Genomic DNA, 14,926 nt, shown 5'->3' on the forward strand with positions numbered 1-14,926 from the left:
ATGAAACCGGGTCATGGCAATTATAGTGCAAGAGGACGGATGAGTTTCCCTTTCCCCTTCCCCTTGCCTCCCGGCACGGAGTAGGCCTACTTCCCTTTATTTTGCTTCAGCAAAAAAGGTAACTCCCTAAAGTAGCCTAAATTATGCTCATTGCTCATCGCTTATTTGAATACCTATTTCACCTTCATATTCGAAGGCTTCGTCACCTTAAACAAGGGATAGTTAATAGTATTTGCAATATTTCATAACAGAGACACTCTTGAATTGAACATGTTAAATAGCTGCATTTATTATTATGAAGTATTTCCGACTGGACACACATGTCATGTGAAGATACAGTTTCGATAATTTGATATACCCGTCTCGAAAGTGCAGGCGATAAGAAAGTGACTTAACATATGGTTATCCAATATGGAACTCTAATAAATGAAGCATTTATTTGAACTTAACTGAACTTGTTGGAGAACTTATATAGCCCGCCTTAAGGGTCGTGAGAAAACACAATAGTATTCTTGGATTGTAATCATACATAGGCCTAGATGCTGGATTTCTTTATTTGCATTTCCGAAGTTATAGGGTATTACTATTGTCGAGGTACCGACACAGCAACACGTTTAAATGATAAGAACGCAGATACGAGCTTTTTGATAAATGATAATATAGTTATAACGTCTGGTCATTTTCGCTTGAACCTGAACAACAGTAACTAGTGGATGTAGGCACAAGCGTCATGCACTGTGCTGCAGCATTTGGGAAATGGTAACACTAAACGGTGATGGCAAATTTTAATTTGTAAACTTTACCATAACGGTTTCTTCACTTACGAGCGACTTAAAGAACTTTTAAAAGTATAGTTCATGGCGCCGTTAGTTTTGCATAGTTCTTCGGCATCGGTCAGCATGGATCTTCTGTCAGGAACTGATGACTATAAATAATAGGTTAACTTCAACAGTTGTGCTTGTACAAATTTTGTTAGTCTCCAGCTCCGCTATATCTTGAACTTGAACTGTTAAATCAGCCATAGCCATGGATGAATATGAAGAATACTTGGAGCAACTGGTGGTCGAAGTGGAAGGCAAAGTCGGCACCATGCCGACATGTCTGCGGAATCCTCTTCGTAATGATCCAAGCCCTACAACGTCTCCATTTGCAAGTCCACGTATGTCAACTGTAGATGAAGGCCTGTGTGAAGAACGAAAATCTGCTACAAAATCAGATAATGATGGATTACTTGAAAGAAATCTGTATGCAAGTGATGAAGCCATGAATGGAGAAGAAGGAGGTCGTAGTAAAGGCAGGTTGGGAGTAGAGGAAGGAAGCAAGTGTTGGAAGAATCAATTTTCTGCTTTTGAGAGGAGTCTACAAACTCTCAGGGACTCTATGGTTAGTATTTTGTTGCAAATATAATTATTAGAGTTTAGATATTTATTTGTGAATGTTCTCAATCTACTCCCAGGTACAAACGTAATGGGTAATTCCATTTAAAATTCACACTCCCCCTGTGGAAGATTTAGGAAATATATTCCATAGGGGGAGTACGAATTTCAAATGGAATTAACACGTAGCAGCTCCATTTGGAACTCACCCTCACTCTGATTCAGGTTGAATCGGTCCAATTCCAATTGAAATAGGCCTGTAGCCCAATAAAATGAATTTTTAAATCTGTTCATCTGGACTTACTATTTTTGATAGCTACGGTCTTGATGGTAAGACGTGATAACGTAATTGTTAAAAATAGTAGGGCCTACCGTAAGCATACAGATGAACAGATTTAATATTAATTTTATTATATTAGAGTTTAAACTTTTATATTAAATTTTTTTAATCTGGAAATCGATACTTTTTTATCAAAGTTTCAAAATCTGTAATATCTACATTATATAAGGTACATGTATAATTATGGATGTGTCCAATATAAATAAAATTACATTTTCCCATTTCCCAGCTCCATTCCGCTCGATCAGATTCGGATCATTTAGGCCTATAGATGGTTCATTTCGGAATAAACAAATAATTGCCAAAAGCTTATATTTTAGTGTGTATGCTTGAGATTTGATTAGTCATTGGGAGTATTCACTTTTTACGTTTTCATTTTCGAGTGCACTTGAGAAATAAGCTTTTAGCATATACTCAAAATTGCATGAATATTTTAATTTGATATACCAGTACCATTATGTGTATAGTAAGCCAAATGTGCAATAAATCGAGAAACCCGTGTTTTTAATCGAAAAAAAACAAGTTTTATATCAGCGACAAATTCAGGGAGGTTTTCAATCACAAAACTTTGTTTCCCGATCGAGAAAACCGGGGTTATCGCCGATAAATCTGGTTTTTCAATCTAAAAACCAGGTTTATCGATTAATTGCACATTTGGCTTGCTATAGAAGTGTATCAAGATGTCTCATCGGCAATCGTGATATTGATAACACAATGTACAAAGTTCAGTCCAACAATCATGGCTGTGACAATATAAATAACAGAAACGTTATATTTCTGCACTCTTATCAAATGCATCACAATTACTTAATCTCTTATTCCGGTGATAAAGAGATCAAATAAAAAAGATAATTTATTTTTCTTTTAGGCCAAGTAAAATAAAATACAAGTTTCTCGTCCCCGCCCGCCTCCTTTTTGGCCGCCGCCTCCTTTTTTTTACTATTTGCTATTCAAAAAAAAAATTATTAAAAAAAAAAAAATAGATTTTTTTTTTTTTTTTTTTTTTTTTTTTTAAATTTTTTTTTAAAGTTATTCCTACCCTTCCCAACTCTAACCCACCCCCAAACCTTACTACATGTATACAAACCCACCCAACCCCAACTAGCCAAACACCCTTGCTCCAACCCCAAAAGGGAATTAGGGGTAGGCCTAAAATTGATTTCACCCCCTTTTAAACTTAAATGCATGAATATATTACCGGTAATAAAGTTTCAATTACTTTATTTTAGCCTCATCTCATCAAAATGGCAATTTTTATGGCTAATTATAGGAAGGAGAAACCTTTCACATAATTTTGGAAATTAAAAAAAAAATTCTAAAATTCTAAAAATACCCAAAAAATACATTCAAGTGCAAAAGCTTTTTTCTTCTGGGTAAGAATTTTTTTCTTACGTGCAACAGCTTTTCTCTTGCAGGTTAGAAATGTGATAAATATGCCCATGCATGCATTTTGTATATGATGACCTATTTATCAAATTTCTAACGTGCAATAAAAAAGCTGTTGCATGTAAGAAAAAAATTCTTACCCAGAAGAAAAAAGCTTTTGCACTCGAATGTATTTTTTTGCTATTTTTAGAATTTTAGAAAAAAATTTAAATTTCCAAAATTATGTGAAAGGTTTCTCTTTTATTTTGTTAGCGATGAAAATAACAATTTCGATGAAATGAGGCAAAATAAAGTAATTAAAACGTTAATACATTCATGCATTTTAAAACATTAAATATAGGTCCGATTTTCAGGTGAAAACAATTTCTCCCCTAATTCCCTTTTGGGGGTAAGGGCAAGGGTTTTGGATTAGGTTAAAGGTTAGTTGGGATTGGGTGGGTGTATATTTGGGGATGGGGGTGAGTTTGTGTAAGGGTAGGAAAAAATTTTTTTTTTAAATTTAAAAATTTTTAAAACAATGTTCAGTATCGGTATTGATTTCAAACCGAATAACCAGGAAATTGGGTATATCGAATATACCTATTAACCCCAGACGGAGACAATGACACACAAGGCAACAGCAAATTTTGGTAATACTTATTGGCCATCAGGATAGACCATAATTTTATTTTCATAAACAAAGATTTCAGCCATTATATCATTACAAGCAAAGGGTTTGTACACAACCCTGGAATGAAATCAGAAAGGATGGGATTCCAAGATAAAAGTAGAAATACTCAACCCAATTTCTGTACGACAGTAAACCAACTGAGGAATCATGAATCCCAAATCAAGCAAGTTCAAAAAGGGAAAAATCAAAAGGATGGGATTCCAAGATAAAAGTAAAAATACTCAACCCAATTTTGTTCGACAGTAAACCAACTGAGGAATCATGAATCCCAATCGCAAATTCAAAGGGAACTCCAGAATAAGAGCAAAGCAGCTCAACCCAATTTCTATTCTACAGTAAGCATTACTGAGGAACGTGGAGCCCACAAATAACCCGACAAAGGGATTTTTATAATGGCCGAAACTTTCCACTCTATCAGTTTTTCATTATATAATTAGTGCATACAGTATTAACTGATATTAATATGAAATATAGATATACAGGTGCATATAAGTGGAAGATGCAAGATAAAAGAAAACAAACATCTCCTTGTATAATACATGTTTATAGCTTGTCCTCTAAGTATTATATGTAATTAAACATGACATGTTTAACTCTTGATCGATAAGTCTGTCTTCTGTGAGGACTCCTTTCTATGTTAGAATTTTTTTGATAACAGATGTTGTAATAATGCAATAAGCTGCAGTTAAATTTTATGCTGCTATTATATATAAAATTTAGCATTATAATGAATTTTGACCGCTCATGTCGGGAGCTTATCATTTATTTGCTATTTTATATCAACAAAGATATTTGAGATTCCAAGATGAAAGCAAAATGCTCAACCCAATTTCTGTTCTACAGTAACACTACTGAGGAATCTGAATCCCAAAGCAATCCAGGGGAAAATTAATACAAATCCTCATGGAATTCCAAGATAAAAGTAAAATTACTCAACCCAATTTCTGTTCTACAGTGAATACCCGACTGAAGAATCCAAATCCCATAAAAAATTTTCTTTACCCATATAATTATTTGTGCTCCAATAGCATGCCTAAAGCATGCTTTATAATCGTGCAACTATTTAAATTGTTTTCCTTAATTATGTAAGGAAAGCAGTACCAAACAACTTATGAATTGCTTGAAATAACGTTATGTGCTTGCATTAACATATTTGACAAACGCATAGGCTCCCCTAAAATTGGGAGAGGTGGGTGGGAATAAAAATTTTTTGTCTATCCATTCTGGAAACCAATAATGTAATGAAGACAAAACACCACGACAGTGACCAGTGCAGACGAGAGGGCAGCTCTCATTGGTCAACACACGATGCTGTCACGCTGCTATGGCAACACCCGGCCGGGAACACACAGACCCGATCGGTATGAACCGGAATTGCTTCCGCGTGGGGTCAAATTTGTTTTCTTATCGTTTCACGTTAGAAAACTTTATTAACCCCAGACGGAGACAATGACACACAAGGCAACAGCAAATTTTGGTAATACTTATTGGCCATCAGGATAGACCATAATTTTATTTTCATAAACAAAGATTTCAGCCATTATATCATTACAAGCAAAGGGTTTGTACACAACCCTGGAATGAAATCAGAAAGGATGGGATTCCAAGATAAAAGTAAAAATACTCAACCCAATTTCTGTACGACAGTAAACCAACTGAGGAATCATGAATCCCAAATCAAGCAAGTTCAAAAAGGGAAAAATCAAAAGGATGGGATTCCAAGATAAAAGTAAAAATACTCAACCCAATTTTGTTCGACAGTAAACCAACTGAGGAATCATGAATCCCAATCGCAAATTCAAAGGGGAACTCCAGAATAAGAGCAAAGCAGCTCAACCCAATTTCTATTCTACAGTAAGCATTACTGAGGAACGTGGAGCCCACAAATAACCCGACAAAGGGATTTTTATAATGGCCGAAACTTTCCACTCTATCAGTTTTTCATTATATAATTAGTGCATACAGTATTAACTGATATTAATATGAAATATAGATATACAGGTGCATATAAGTGGAAGATGCAAGATAAAAGAAAACAAACATCTCCACACAAGTTTATTAGGAATGGAATGACTGAGAAACTTGCCAAACCCCCCCCCCTCCCTCCCCCCCCCCCCATAAATCAGAGCTGAATGCTGATTAATACGTTTTTGGCATGCTTCTCAGTGCACCTGAAGGGTAATGTATTGACTTTCGCTGGTTATTGAAGCGAAATTCTGAGAATTGTGAACATTTGTACATAAACATGTAGGATGTCAAAGGGGGAATGCAGAATCAACGTGATAACTAGCCGGCTGCGCAACCTCAACATAAAACTTGAACACATTTAAATTTTTAGATTTTGATGAACAAGAAAACTGAGGACATAGTACTTGACCCCTGTCTAGCTATCCCATGCCAACCTGGTGCTGGTTCCTTCCATCCCGCTACGTAACATAAGACATAGCTGACCAAAGCGTCGCATAATTTGAAATACTTTTTAATAATGCATATGAAACAATCATGCTTCTGAAGAAAAGCAAACTCAACTCTGACTAATTTTCATCACAGGTCTGTCCATTTCACCATTTGACCAGGCATTTATCTTTATAAAGTTCTGCTCAGTTGACCAGGCCTTTGTGTGAATTTTGCAAAATATAAACTCCATCTGCATAAACACTTCATTCAGTTTACTTTGTAGAATATGGTCAAACAAATGTCTTGTCACTTATCTATTCTCATTAAAAGTTATACCACTCGTTTTATGGATATGGTAATTTCCCAATATTTGGGCTGTCTTAACTCTGACGAATTTCATTGTTCATGTATATGCTAATTGTGGTCAGGGTGGCCCAACATCGTGACTACACTTCATTTAGTCTTGTCCTCAACCTCTGACTCACATATCGGCTGCTCAGTAAACAATTCCACGAGATACTCTGTCGCACCCATATTACCCACATGCTCATCTTTTCTGTAACAAGTAGAACAAAAAGAAAAGGAAACAGTAGGGCAAGTATATAGTTCTTAATTAGCACACCTGGAGTGTGAAAGGTACTTTTGCTGTCTGTACAAACGATTAAACGATTTCCATTATCAAAATCAATATATTATAGAAAATAACACTTTGATCTTTTGCAAAGGTTCATTCTACAATTTTTGAAAATTTCCTTAATTTATTGCTGCTAAATGGATTATCTACGTTTACAAAAGTGTTGTTTCAGCCCTTTTTAACATATAACTCAAGAACCACAGACCTACAAAATATATATCTGTGAATATAGATTCTTCAACGAGCTCGCTATGAAATGAGCAACCAATGCAATTTTTGCCAAAGCTCATTACCATTCGCAAAATGCTGTACACTACCAAATCGCAACAGTTTAAAGTTGTTGCTAACCTTATTTCACTCTTATAAATTTGTATTGTTAGAAATGTTGTGCTATTTGTTATGTTTATTTTCTTGTCGTGTAATTCTGTGCTAGTGTGCTCTTAATTCTGTAATTATTATATTGTATTTCACTTCATAGCTTGCCGAGTTTATAAATTGATTTTATAGTGTTTAATGATATAAATATATTTAATATTAGTTAGCTTTTTAACGCTCTAATACTGTTTGCATTAAATTTTGATGAACATTATTTTGTTGTTGTTGGTTTTAAATGATGAATCTGCAATTCGCAACAACGCCATAATTGTTGTTTCATCATTATAATAACGATAGCACTTAAACTGATACTTCCACTTCACCTGCAGTTTACATTTCTCAATTTTCTATTGGCAATAAATTTAATTCAACATCAACCAAACAACTCCAATGTCAAAATAAGGCTTAAAATTGCCAAGGACGCCATTCTCAGAGATTACCTGGAACCTCATAATTATTAATTATATGTCCGTCGGACCCCATGGGTTTTTAACAATCAGAATTCCATGTCCTAGTGACCTACTCAGACCTACTACAAATAGATACCTAATGGTAATTTCTTAAGTTCTTCTTCTTTTTCCTTATAAGTGCCTCCCTCATATGTATGAGTATTGTCGCACTGCATACAGACAAGCTGTACTTATTTTGTACTCTGGAACCTAGAGTAGATGAGCAAGTAGAGTGAAGTGTCTTGCTCAAGGACACAAAGAGCCGGACCTGTGATTCGAACCCTTGACCCTTGGTAGGCCTACCTCATAATTTCTACCAATCAACTTCATTCATTGCACTGAACTCATATAAAAACCTGTAATTAACCTGCTTGACCCTGGAATTTCAACAACATCACTTGCTAAGGGGTGCTAAAGGGGTAGCAGAGAACCCAATTTTACTTCTTTTAACATTGTAACCATGGTAACTGACGTGATGTAAGCATATTGCTCCATTGAATGGAATATACAGTTGTAATTAACATGCTTGACCCCGAGATTTCAACATCAATTGCTATAAAATTTGTGTTTGTGTGACCTAATAGTAATTGCACGCCCTAAAGGGTAGACGAGGTATTGTTGGTCGAAGCAACCTAAAATTCGATTTTCATTATCTAGATCAATATGTTATTGAAAATTAACACCTTGATGTTTTGCAAAAGTTCATTCTACAAATCATATACATTGCAAACTTGCTTAATTTATTGTTGTTAATGAGTTATGTACGTTATACAAAGGTGTTGTTGTTTCAGCCCTCTTTACAACGTAACTAAAGAACCCCAACACCTATCAAAGTATATCTGTGATATTTTAATTCTTCTACACACTCGTTATGAATTGAGCAATGCAGTTTTTGACAAAGCTCACTACCATTCGTAAGATGCTGTAAACTACCAAATCACAACAGTTTAAAATAATTAATAACCTTAAAGATTCTCCAGTTCTCAAAACCCAAAACGATTTGCACACCATACATTGACACATCATACCTTGCACAAAATACATCGACCTATGACTGGGCAGAGAATTTCGGTGTCTGCTTATTAATGATATTGGCATTTAACCTATTGCCTGACCACAATTATTTTTCGCTAGCAGCTGCATGCCCCATAGTACCACTGATACTGTGTTAAACTTCTTTTTTCGATGTATCCTTATTTTGTTGTTGGGAGTTGTTTTATTTTTTTTGTCCATTATTGTTCACCAATTTCATGAACTATTAATTTGGATATTGCAAGTTTTTAATTTTTTTTTTTTTTTTTTTTTTTTTTTTTTTTGCTCTAATCCCACATCGCCCGAATTTTCTATGTAACCAAATTATAAAGTATCAACCAAAATATACAATTATCAACCAAATATAAAAGTTTCCACCAAAATATAAAAGTATATTTTTTAACCATTAGCGAATCAGCTAACACAATCTAATCTAGCTAGACAATATTAATTTAAAATGAACTACCTTCTGCTAGTTTGCTAGGACAGCATTCTTATTAAAATGACGTATGACGTCAGGTGTCTTTTGAAATGTTGGAGCTTTTGCCACATGGAATTTTGAATATAAAATATCAAATATCAAATTATTCAAGTGGAACAGCTGGTAAAAGGTGAATTATTCACGCCAACCACCAACCAAAGGCATGGACGCTCGCATCAATTCTCCCTTACTTCCAGCGTATGCAACTAACTATGAATGATATGACTCTACTGATCCCAACCTAAAACAAACCTAATTATTTTAATTATTTTATTTTATTTTATTATAATTTTTGGAAGAGGTAGAACTCTATTTATTAAAAGTATTTCCGATAACCATTCTAGTAAAAGGGTAGTACAACTCAATGACTGAGAAAATTCGATCGTGAATTTGATGAACGCAATCACAATTCACAAGATGATAGATCGATGATGATGAAGCTCATATAAATTTTAATTATTACTTTAACCCCCGATATTATGAGCTAGCCTCGCCGCACCGGACGATACCTGTGCATGACTGCTCGTTTTTTATACCGTTCTGCAAATTCCACCGGCAGGCATATTATTTATTAACATCATTCAAACATTTTCTTTCCCTCAGAGTTCGTCGGCAAGACAATGAACACTCTTGTTTGTTTATCTTTATTTGTTGTTTAACCTTGACAATATTCATGATTTCGTACATCACTCATGACATCCGACCAATCGCCCGCGGTTATTGACATGACGTGGCAAGAATTTTGACCTCTGTAGTGACCTAGTAAACACATTTTTCCTCCAGCGATACGTCATTGATATTTTACTGTTTTGATCCCGATTTGGATGTCGACAGTTTAAAGATTTTGCGTGTTATTTACATCCGGGCGGAATTATTTATTGCAAATTGAATGTAAATTATGAGTAGAAAACATATAAGAAAACTTGGTTAATACTGTATTTTTTCAGTAGTCTAACCCAATGAATATTTAAAATGCTATCAGGCCTGATAATTTTCTGTCCCAATTTCAAGCGTATTTCCACTTTCTTACTAAACGTTGCGGTAACGTTCGACCTTCCAGAATATAATTTCAATCCATTATTTTACTACCACTCAAAATTTTGTTTTATATATCAGTGATATTGTTCATAAAAACCACATTGTTTGATATTTTGAAGCGAGAGCTTTATTTAAGCTCCTCTAATTTAATAAACATTTGGACCATTTTTATCAATGAGATAATATATGAAATCAGTTTTTGCATTCGCAACTGGCGGAGATAATCTTAACTAAATTATGATTCATAAACTTATTATAAACTTCTTAATTATGGGCAATTCACTGAATCTAATACATCATTTTGCTAGGGTTAACAATAACATAGTGCCATAATATTATTATTTTGTTAAAATGTTCGTATGCATGTTTTGTAAAGTTTTGAACATTAAATGAAACTATGGCAAAGAACACCTTTCTGTCTTCCGGGAAAACCCACAAACTCATGAATAATTAATGAAGTACTTTATCAATGGGTATATTTACCAATTCAACATGTTTATGTCTATTGACTTCTTGAAATTGAAAGGAATCAATAATTCTGATGGCTTTTAATCATAAATTCCGGCACAATTATGAATTTATTGATGAAATTAAATGCATGGTGACTTATATTTCTTGGATATATTTGAAATGATATTAGCAAATATCTCACCCGGTATTTCGCTGTGGCGTACAACAACATCTAGAAACCATGGACGTCATTTTGGTCTGGTTTGTAAACAAATTCTTTATCGGACGAATTATGCACACAATGTATTATGCATCACCAACTTCCATAGGCTTTCGTTGAAATGGAATTGGTTGGAATTCATTTTATCAGGTCGGCGCCTGTTCAACTGCTGTATGGCTTTCGTTTGCATAATTGTTTGGTACGGCAGCCGTATTTTTTGATATTAATTCTGCCGTGTGCAACTTGGCTTGCTCTGAATCTGATGACGTTGCGCCGATGATTTAAAAATTCGTTTTTCAGCAAGCATGTCCACGGCATAAATTAAATGCCTTATTGTAGCTTCCTTCATTAGACTGGTTTTTTCCATTTAAATAAACTAATTATGGTAAGCTTACTGACGAAACCAATGATGAAAGGAATTGAGTCCATCACTGTGGACACCGGGTGTGGACACTCGCCAAATAAAAATTTTTTGTCTATCCATTCTGGAAACCAATAATGTAATGAAGACAAAACACCACGACAGTGACCAGTGCAGACGAGAGGGCAGCTCTCATTGGTCAACACACGATGCTGTCACGCTGCTATGGCAACACCCGGCCGGGAACACACAGACCCGATCGGTATGAACCGGAATTGCTTCCGCGTGGGGTCAAATTTGTTTTCTTATCGTTTCACGTTAGAAAACTTTATTGTCAAGCTGAACAAATGTACATTTTCACTGTTTCTGAATTTTGAAGCATGCTTAGCAAGTGGACTAAAAATGATACAAATCATTTGTTTGGTCATACATTGCATCAGTATACTCAAATAGCACAATATCGGTGATTAAATATACATTGAACAGCCATATTTGGCATGGCGGACATCTTGGAAAAAATAGCAAAAAAATTGAAAAATAGTAAATAGTAAAGCCCTGCCTCCTCCTTTTTTGAAAAAGTCCGGACGAGAAACTTGTTTCTTTTTTTACTTGGCCTTACAGACAAAACACGATCCCGGATCCGCATATTTATATTTTGATGATGTCATTGAATTTAAATCTAAATCTGTTTGCATAATTGCTAATTGGACACACTGATATTTCCTATTTAGATTGCGAATTGGTTGGTGGGTTATCTAGGTATCACCCAATAGGCCTATCATGAAAGATTGCATGATTGATCGATTGGTTAATTAAACGATTAAAAGCTCGATTGGAAGGTTGCTTGATTGAATTGATTGGTTGATTAACTGAAAGAGTGATTCAGTCAGTCAGTCAGTTAGTCAGTCATGTGCAGTTAACAAATGAGTCAGTCAGAGTGAGTGATATAGCTATTGAGTGAGCGATTGATCAGTTTTGTCATAATTCTCTATATATATTTTGTTACCGTTTTATCTCATTTCTTACTTTTTATAGCATCATGAACTTTCCAAAAATATTGTCTTTTTTGTTTGTTTTTCATCTTTAACAGAGCGAGTTGCGCAATTTGGACGTCGACCTAGCTCGTCAACTCCTCTCTGTGAACGACTCAATCGAAGAACTCAAATGGATCAACGAAAATTACGAAATATACGACTCCAGAGACTCACTCATTATAAACTCAAAATCTCTCATCACTCGATATGACTCACGAGAACAACTGCATAAACGATGGGTCTCCGAGAGACGATTACTCGCCACGTCGTCCTGCAGTCTCAACACCGTGGGATCCATGTCCAATCTGAATCTGAGCAAAGAGTTGAGAGATTTTAGTTCAAATTTAAACAGGCTCAATCAGAATAATAATAGCAACGGGCTTGAATTCAAGGAATATTTCGATGAAGTGGCTCATGTACACGGACCAGACACCTCTTCCATTCTCGCTGAGGAGTTTGAGTACCATCCACGATCAATGAGTACTTCGTGCACAGAGAAATCATCCGAGAACCTGTCTAAATGTACACCTTTAGGTCTCCAACGACCAGCCTCTTCAACAGCACTTGTACAGATGGGTTATGGACCTGCAACTAGTACGCCTAAAACTGAAAGCAAGAAAGAGAAGGAGGAGGATCAGGAGGAGACAAATTTAGCATCTAACATTGTTGACGCATCTTCAGTAGATAGCAGTCAAATTTCACGTGTACGTGTTGGCAGTTACGGTAGTCAAGTGAGGTGGCATTATAGGCAGACATCAGAAGACGAAATGTTCTTTTAGATAGGCCCCTATAATGTGTGGGAAAGAAAAATCAGAAAAATGTAATATGTACAGGCTGTATCAAAATGATTGGTACCCATCAGTTTTCAGTGATTATGGACAAAACTGCCATATCAAAATGCAACATTTGTAGAGACAAAATAATGTGAACGGTTATAAACTACAATTTGAGGCCATTTCACTATGATTTAGCACTGCATTTGGAAGCAGCAGGCTTGTCGTCGATAAACAGGAAAACTGATGGGTACCAATCATCTTGATACAGTATTTTCTGCTTAGCCTATAAACCAAAGCTGCTGTCAGAGCCTACATGAATCCACGTTAGATATCTCTAAAGATTGAAAATTAACCCCAATCAAAAACAAAACCATTAATATGATTTTCTTTAAAATTCTATGTATATTTTTTATTACAGATATCAAATCTTTACGTAATTCTATAAGACAAAGACACTCATCCATGTCCAACTCTAATAAAATAGCACAGTACGGTATCATATAGTACAAATAATATGTAAGAAGTACACAACATGCATGTATCCAGCCAGTACCGCAAACACAAAATAATTAAAATAATTAAATATTGGGATAAAGGGTATAAAACGTTTTAATAACATTCAAAAAACGTTTTCTTTTTGAAAAAAAACCACGTAGATGTTATTTAAGTGTTTAACAAAATATTTTGCAAAAATGTTTGCCAACGATATTTTGCAATACCAGTTTCACAAAAATGGTTAATTATGTTAAGTACATGTTTGACAGAATATTGTGTACATTTGACACATTAGCTTTGATACTTAGTTATAGTATTAATAAGTATTATCATCTATAATCTGTGTGCATATTTGTTATAATTTACATGTAGATGCATATAGGCTATAGGTTAAAAGGACCCTTGTTGTCTTCAATAAAAAGTATACACAATTATAAATTTCAATCATTTGATTTGATACAAATGTCTTTTTAGTGCTCTTAATATAGTCAACGTTGAATGTTTCTTACTCGACATTAGGCCAAGTAAATAAAAAAACATGTTTCTCGTCCCCCCTCGCTTCCTTTTTTGAAGATTTTGCATTTTTATTTTTATTTTGCAATCTTTCTGTCATAACTTTTTGTAAATATACTAGAGAAGTTGCAACTTCTTCTTATAAGTCTTTACAATAGTATTAGAAACATTTGTGAAGTGTTTTGTGATGACCAGATGGGTTGACATCTCAAAACAACAAAATAAAAAGAGCCTCTTCATGTTTTTCAGCTTCTAATCTTTACGCTATAAAAAGGATAAAAAACGTCTAAATAGGGCAATTTAGGGCATTTTTTCAATTAAAAATAAAAAGCCCTCTTCCTCCTATTTTTTCAAAACCTGGACGAGAAACATGTTTTATTTTTTACTTTGCCTTATCGTATATTGGTATAACGCTGTTGTTTTCAATAAACAACACATTTTAAAGTAAAATTGAAAAGACGATATCCCCATTACAAAATTAATTTGCAATGCATTGTGGGACCATTTGATACAGTTGAACTCTGACCTATTCGGCAAATTACTTTAGCTATTTAAACATGATTCGTTTATTATTGTAATAATGTTATCATTAACATATTTAATTTATGAAATTTCAATACTGCTTACTTTTTAAATTTAGTAAACATTAAAGCACAAAAAATACATTGCGAATTGTAATGCTAAATTCGCTTACTATAAAATTAATTCCTGACCAAATGGAAATATCTGCTATCTTCAGAAGATAGCACAATTTAATTCAGTAATTTGAGATACTTTGCTGATACATACAGCAAATCGTAAGTAGGTTGCCTGACTAAATAATTGGTGCTATCTTCAGTAGATAGCAATAATATGGATGGATAAATTTTGTTCGAAGCAGCAACTAATTTATTATCTTG

The 14,926-nt window shown here is 34.5% G+C and overlaps 1 protein-coding gene across 1 annotated transcript; it reads left to right on the forward strand.

Moving 5' to 3' along the window:
• Positions 1–488: 488 nt before the first annotated feature.
• LOC140148240 (uncharacterized) lies at positions 489–13,146 on the forward strand. Its single transcript, XM_072170115.1, has 2 exons — positions 489–1,383; positions 12,300–13,146. The coding sequence occupies exons 1-2, from the start codon at positions 1,027–1,029 to the stop codon at positions 13,020–13,022; spliced, it is 1,080 nt and encodes a 359-aa protein (XP_072026216.1). The 5' UTR covers positions 489–1,026; the 3' UTR covers positions 13,023–13,146.
• The last annotated feature ends 1,780 nt before the right edge of the window (positions 13,147–14,926 follow it).

Source organism: Amphiura filiformis, chromosome 1 (genome assembly GCF_039555335.1).
Source record: "Amphiura filiformis chromosome 1, Afil_fr2py, whole genome shotgun sequence".
Lineage (NCBI taxonomy): Eukaryota > Metazoa > Echinodermata > Ophiuroidea > Amphilepidida > Amphiuridae > Amphiura > Amphiura filiformis.

What these genes read in the sequence shown, in the direction of transcription:
- LOC140148240 (XM_072170115.1), top strand. Translation starts at nt 1,027, where the DNA reads ATGGATGAATATGAAGAATACTTGGAGCAACTGGTGGTCGAAGTGGAA. An exon ending in AAACTCTCAGGGACTCTATG is followed by an intron (nt 1,384 to 12,299) that starts GTTAGTATTTTG and finishes CATCTTTAACAG; the next exon opens with AGCGAGTTGCGCAATTTGGA.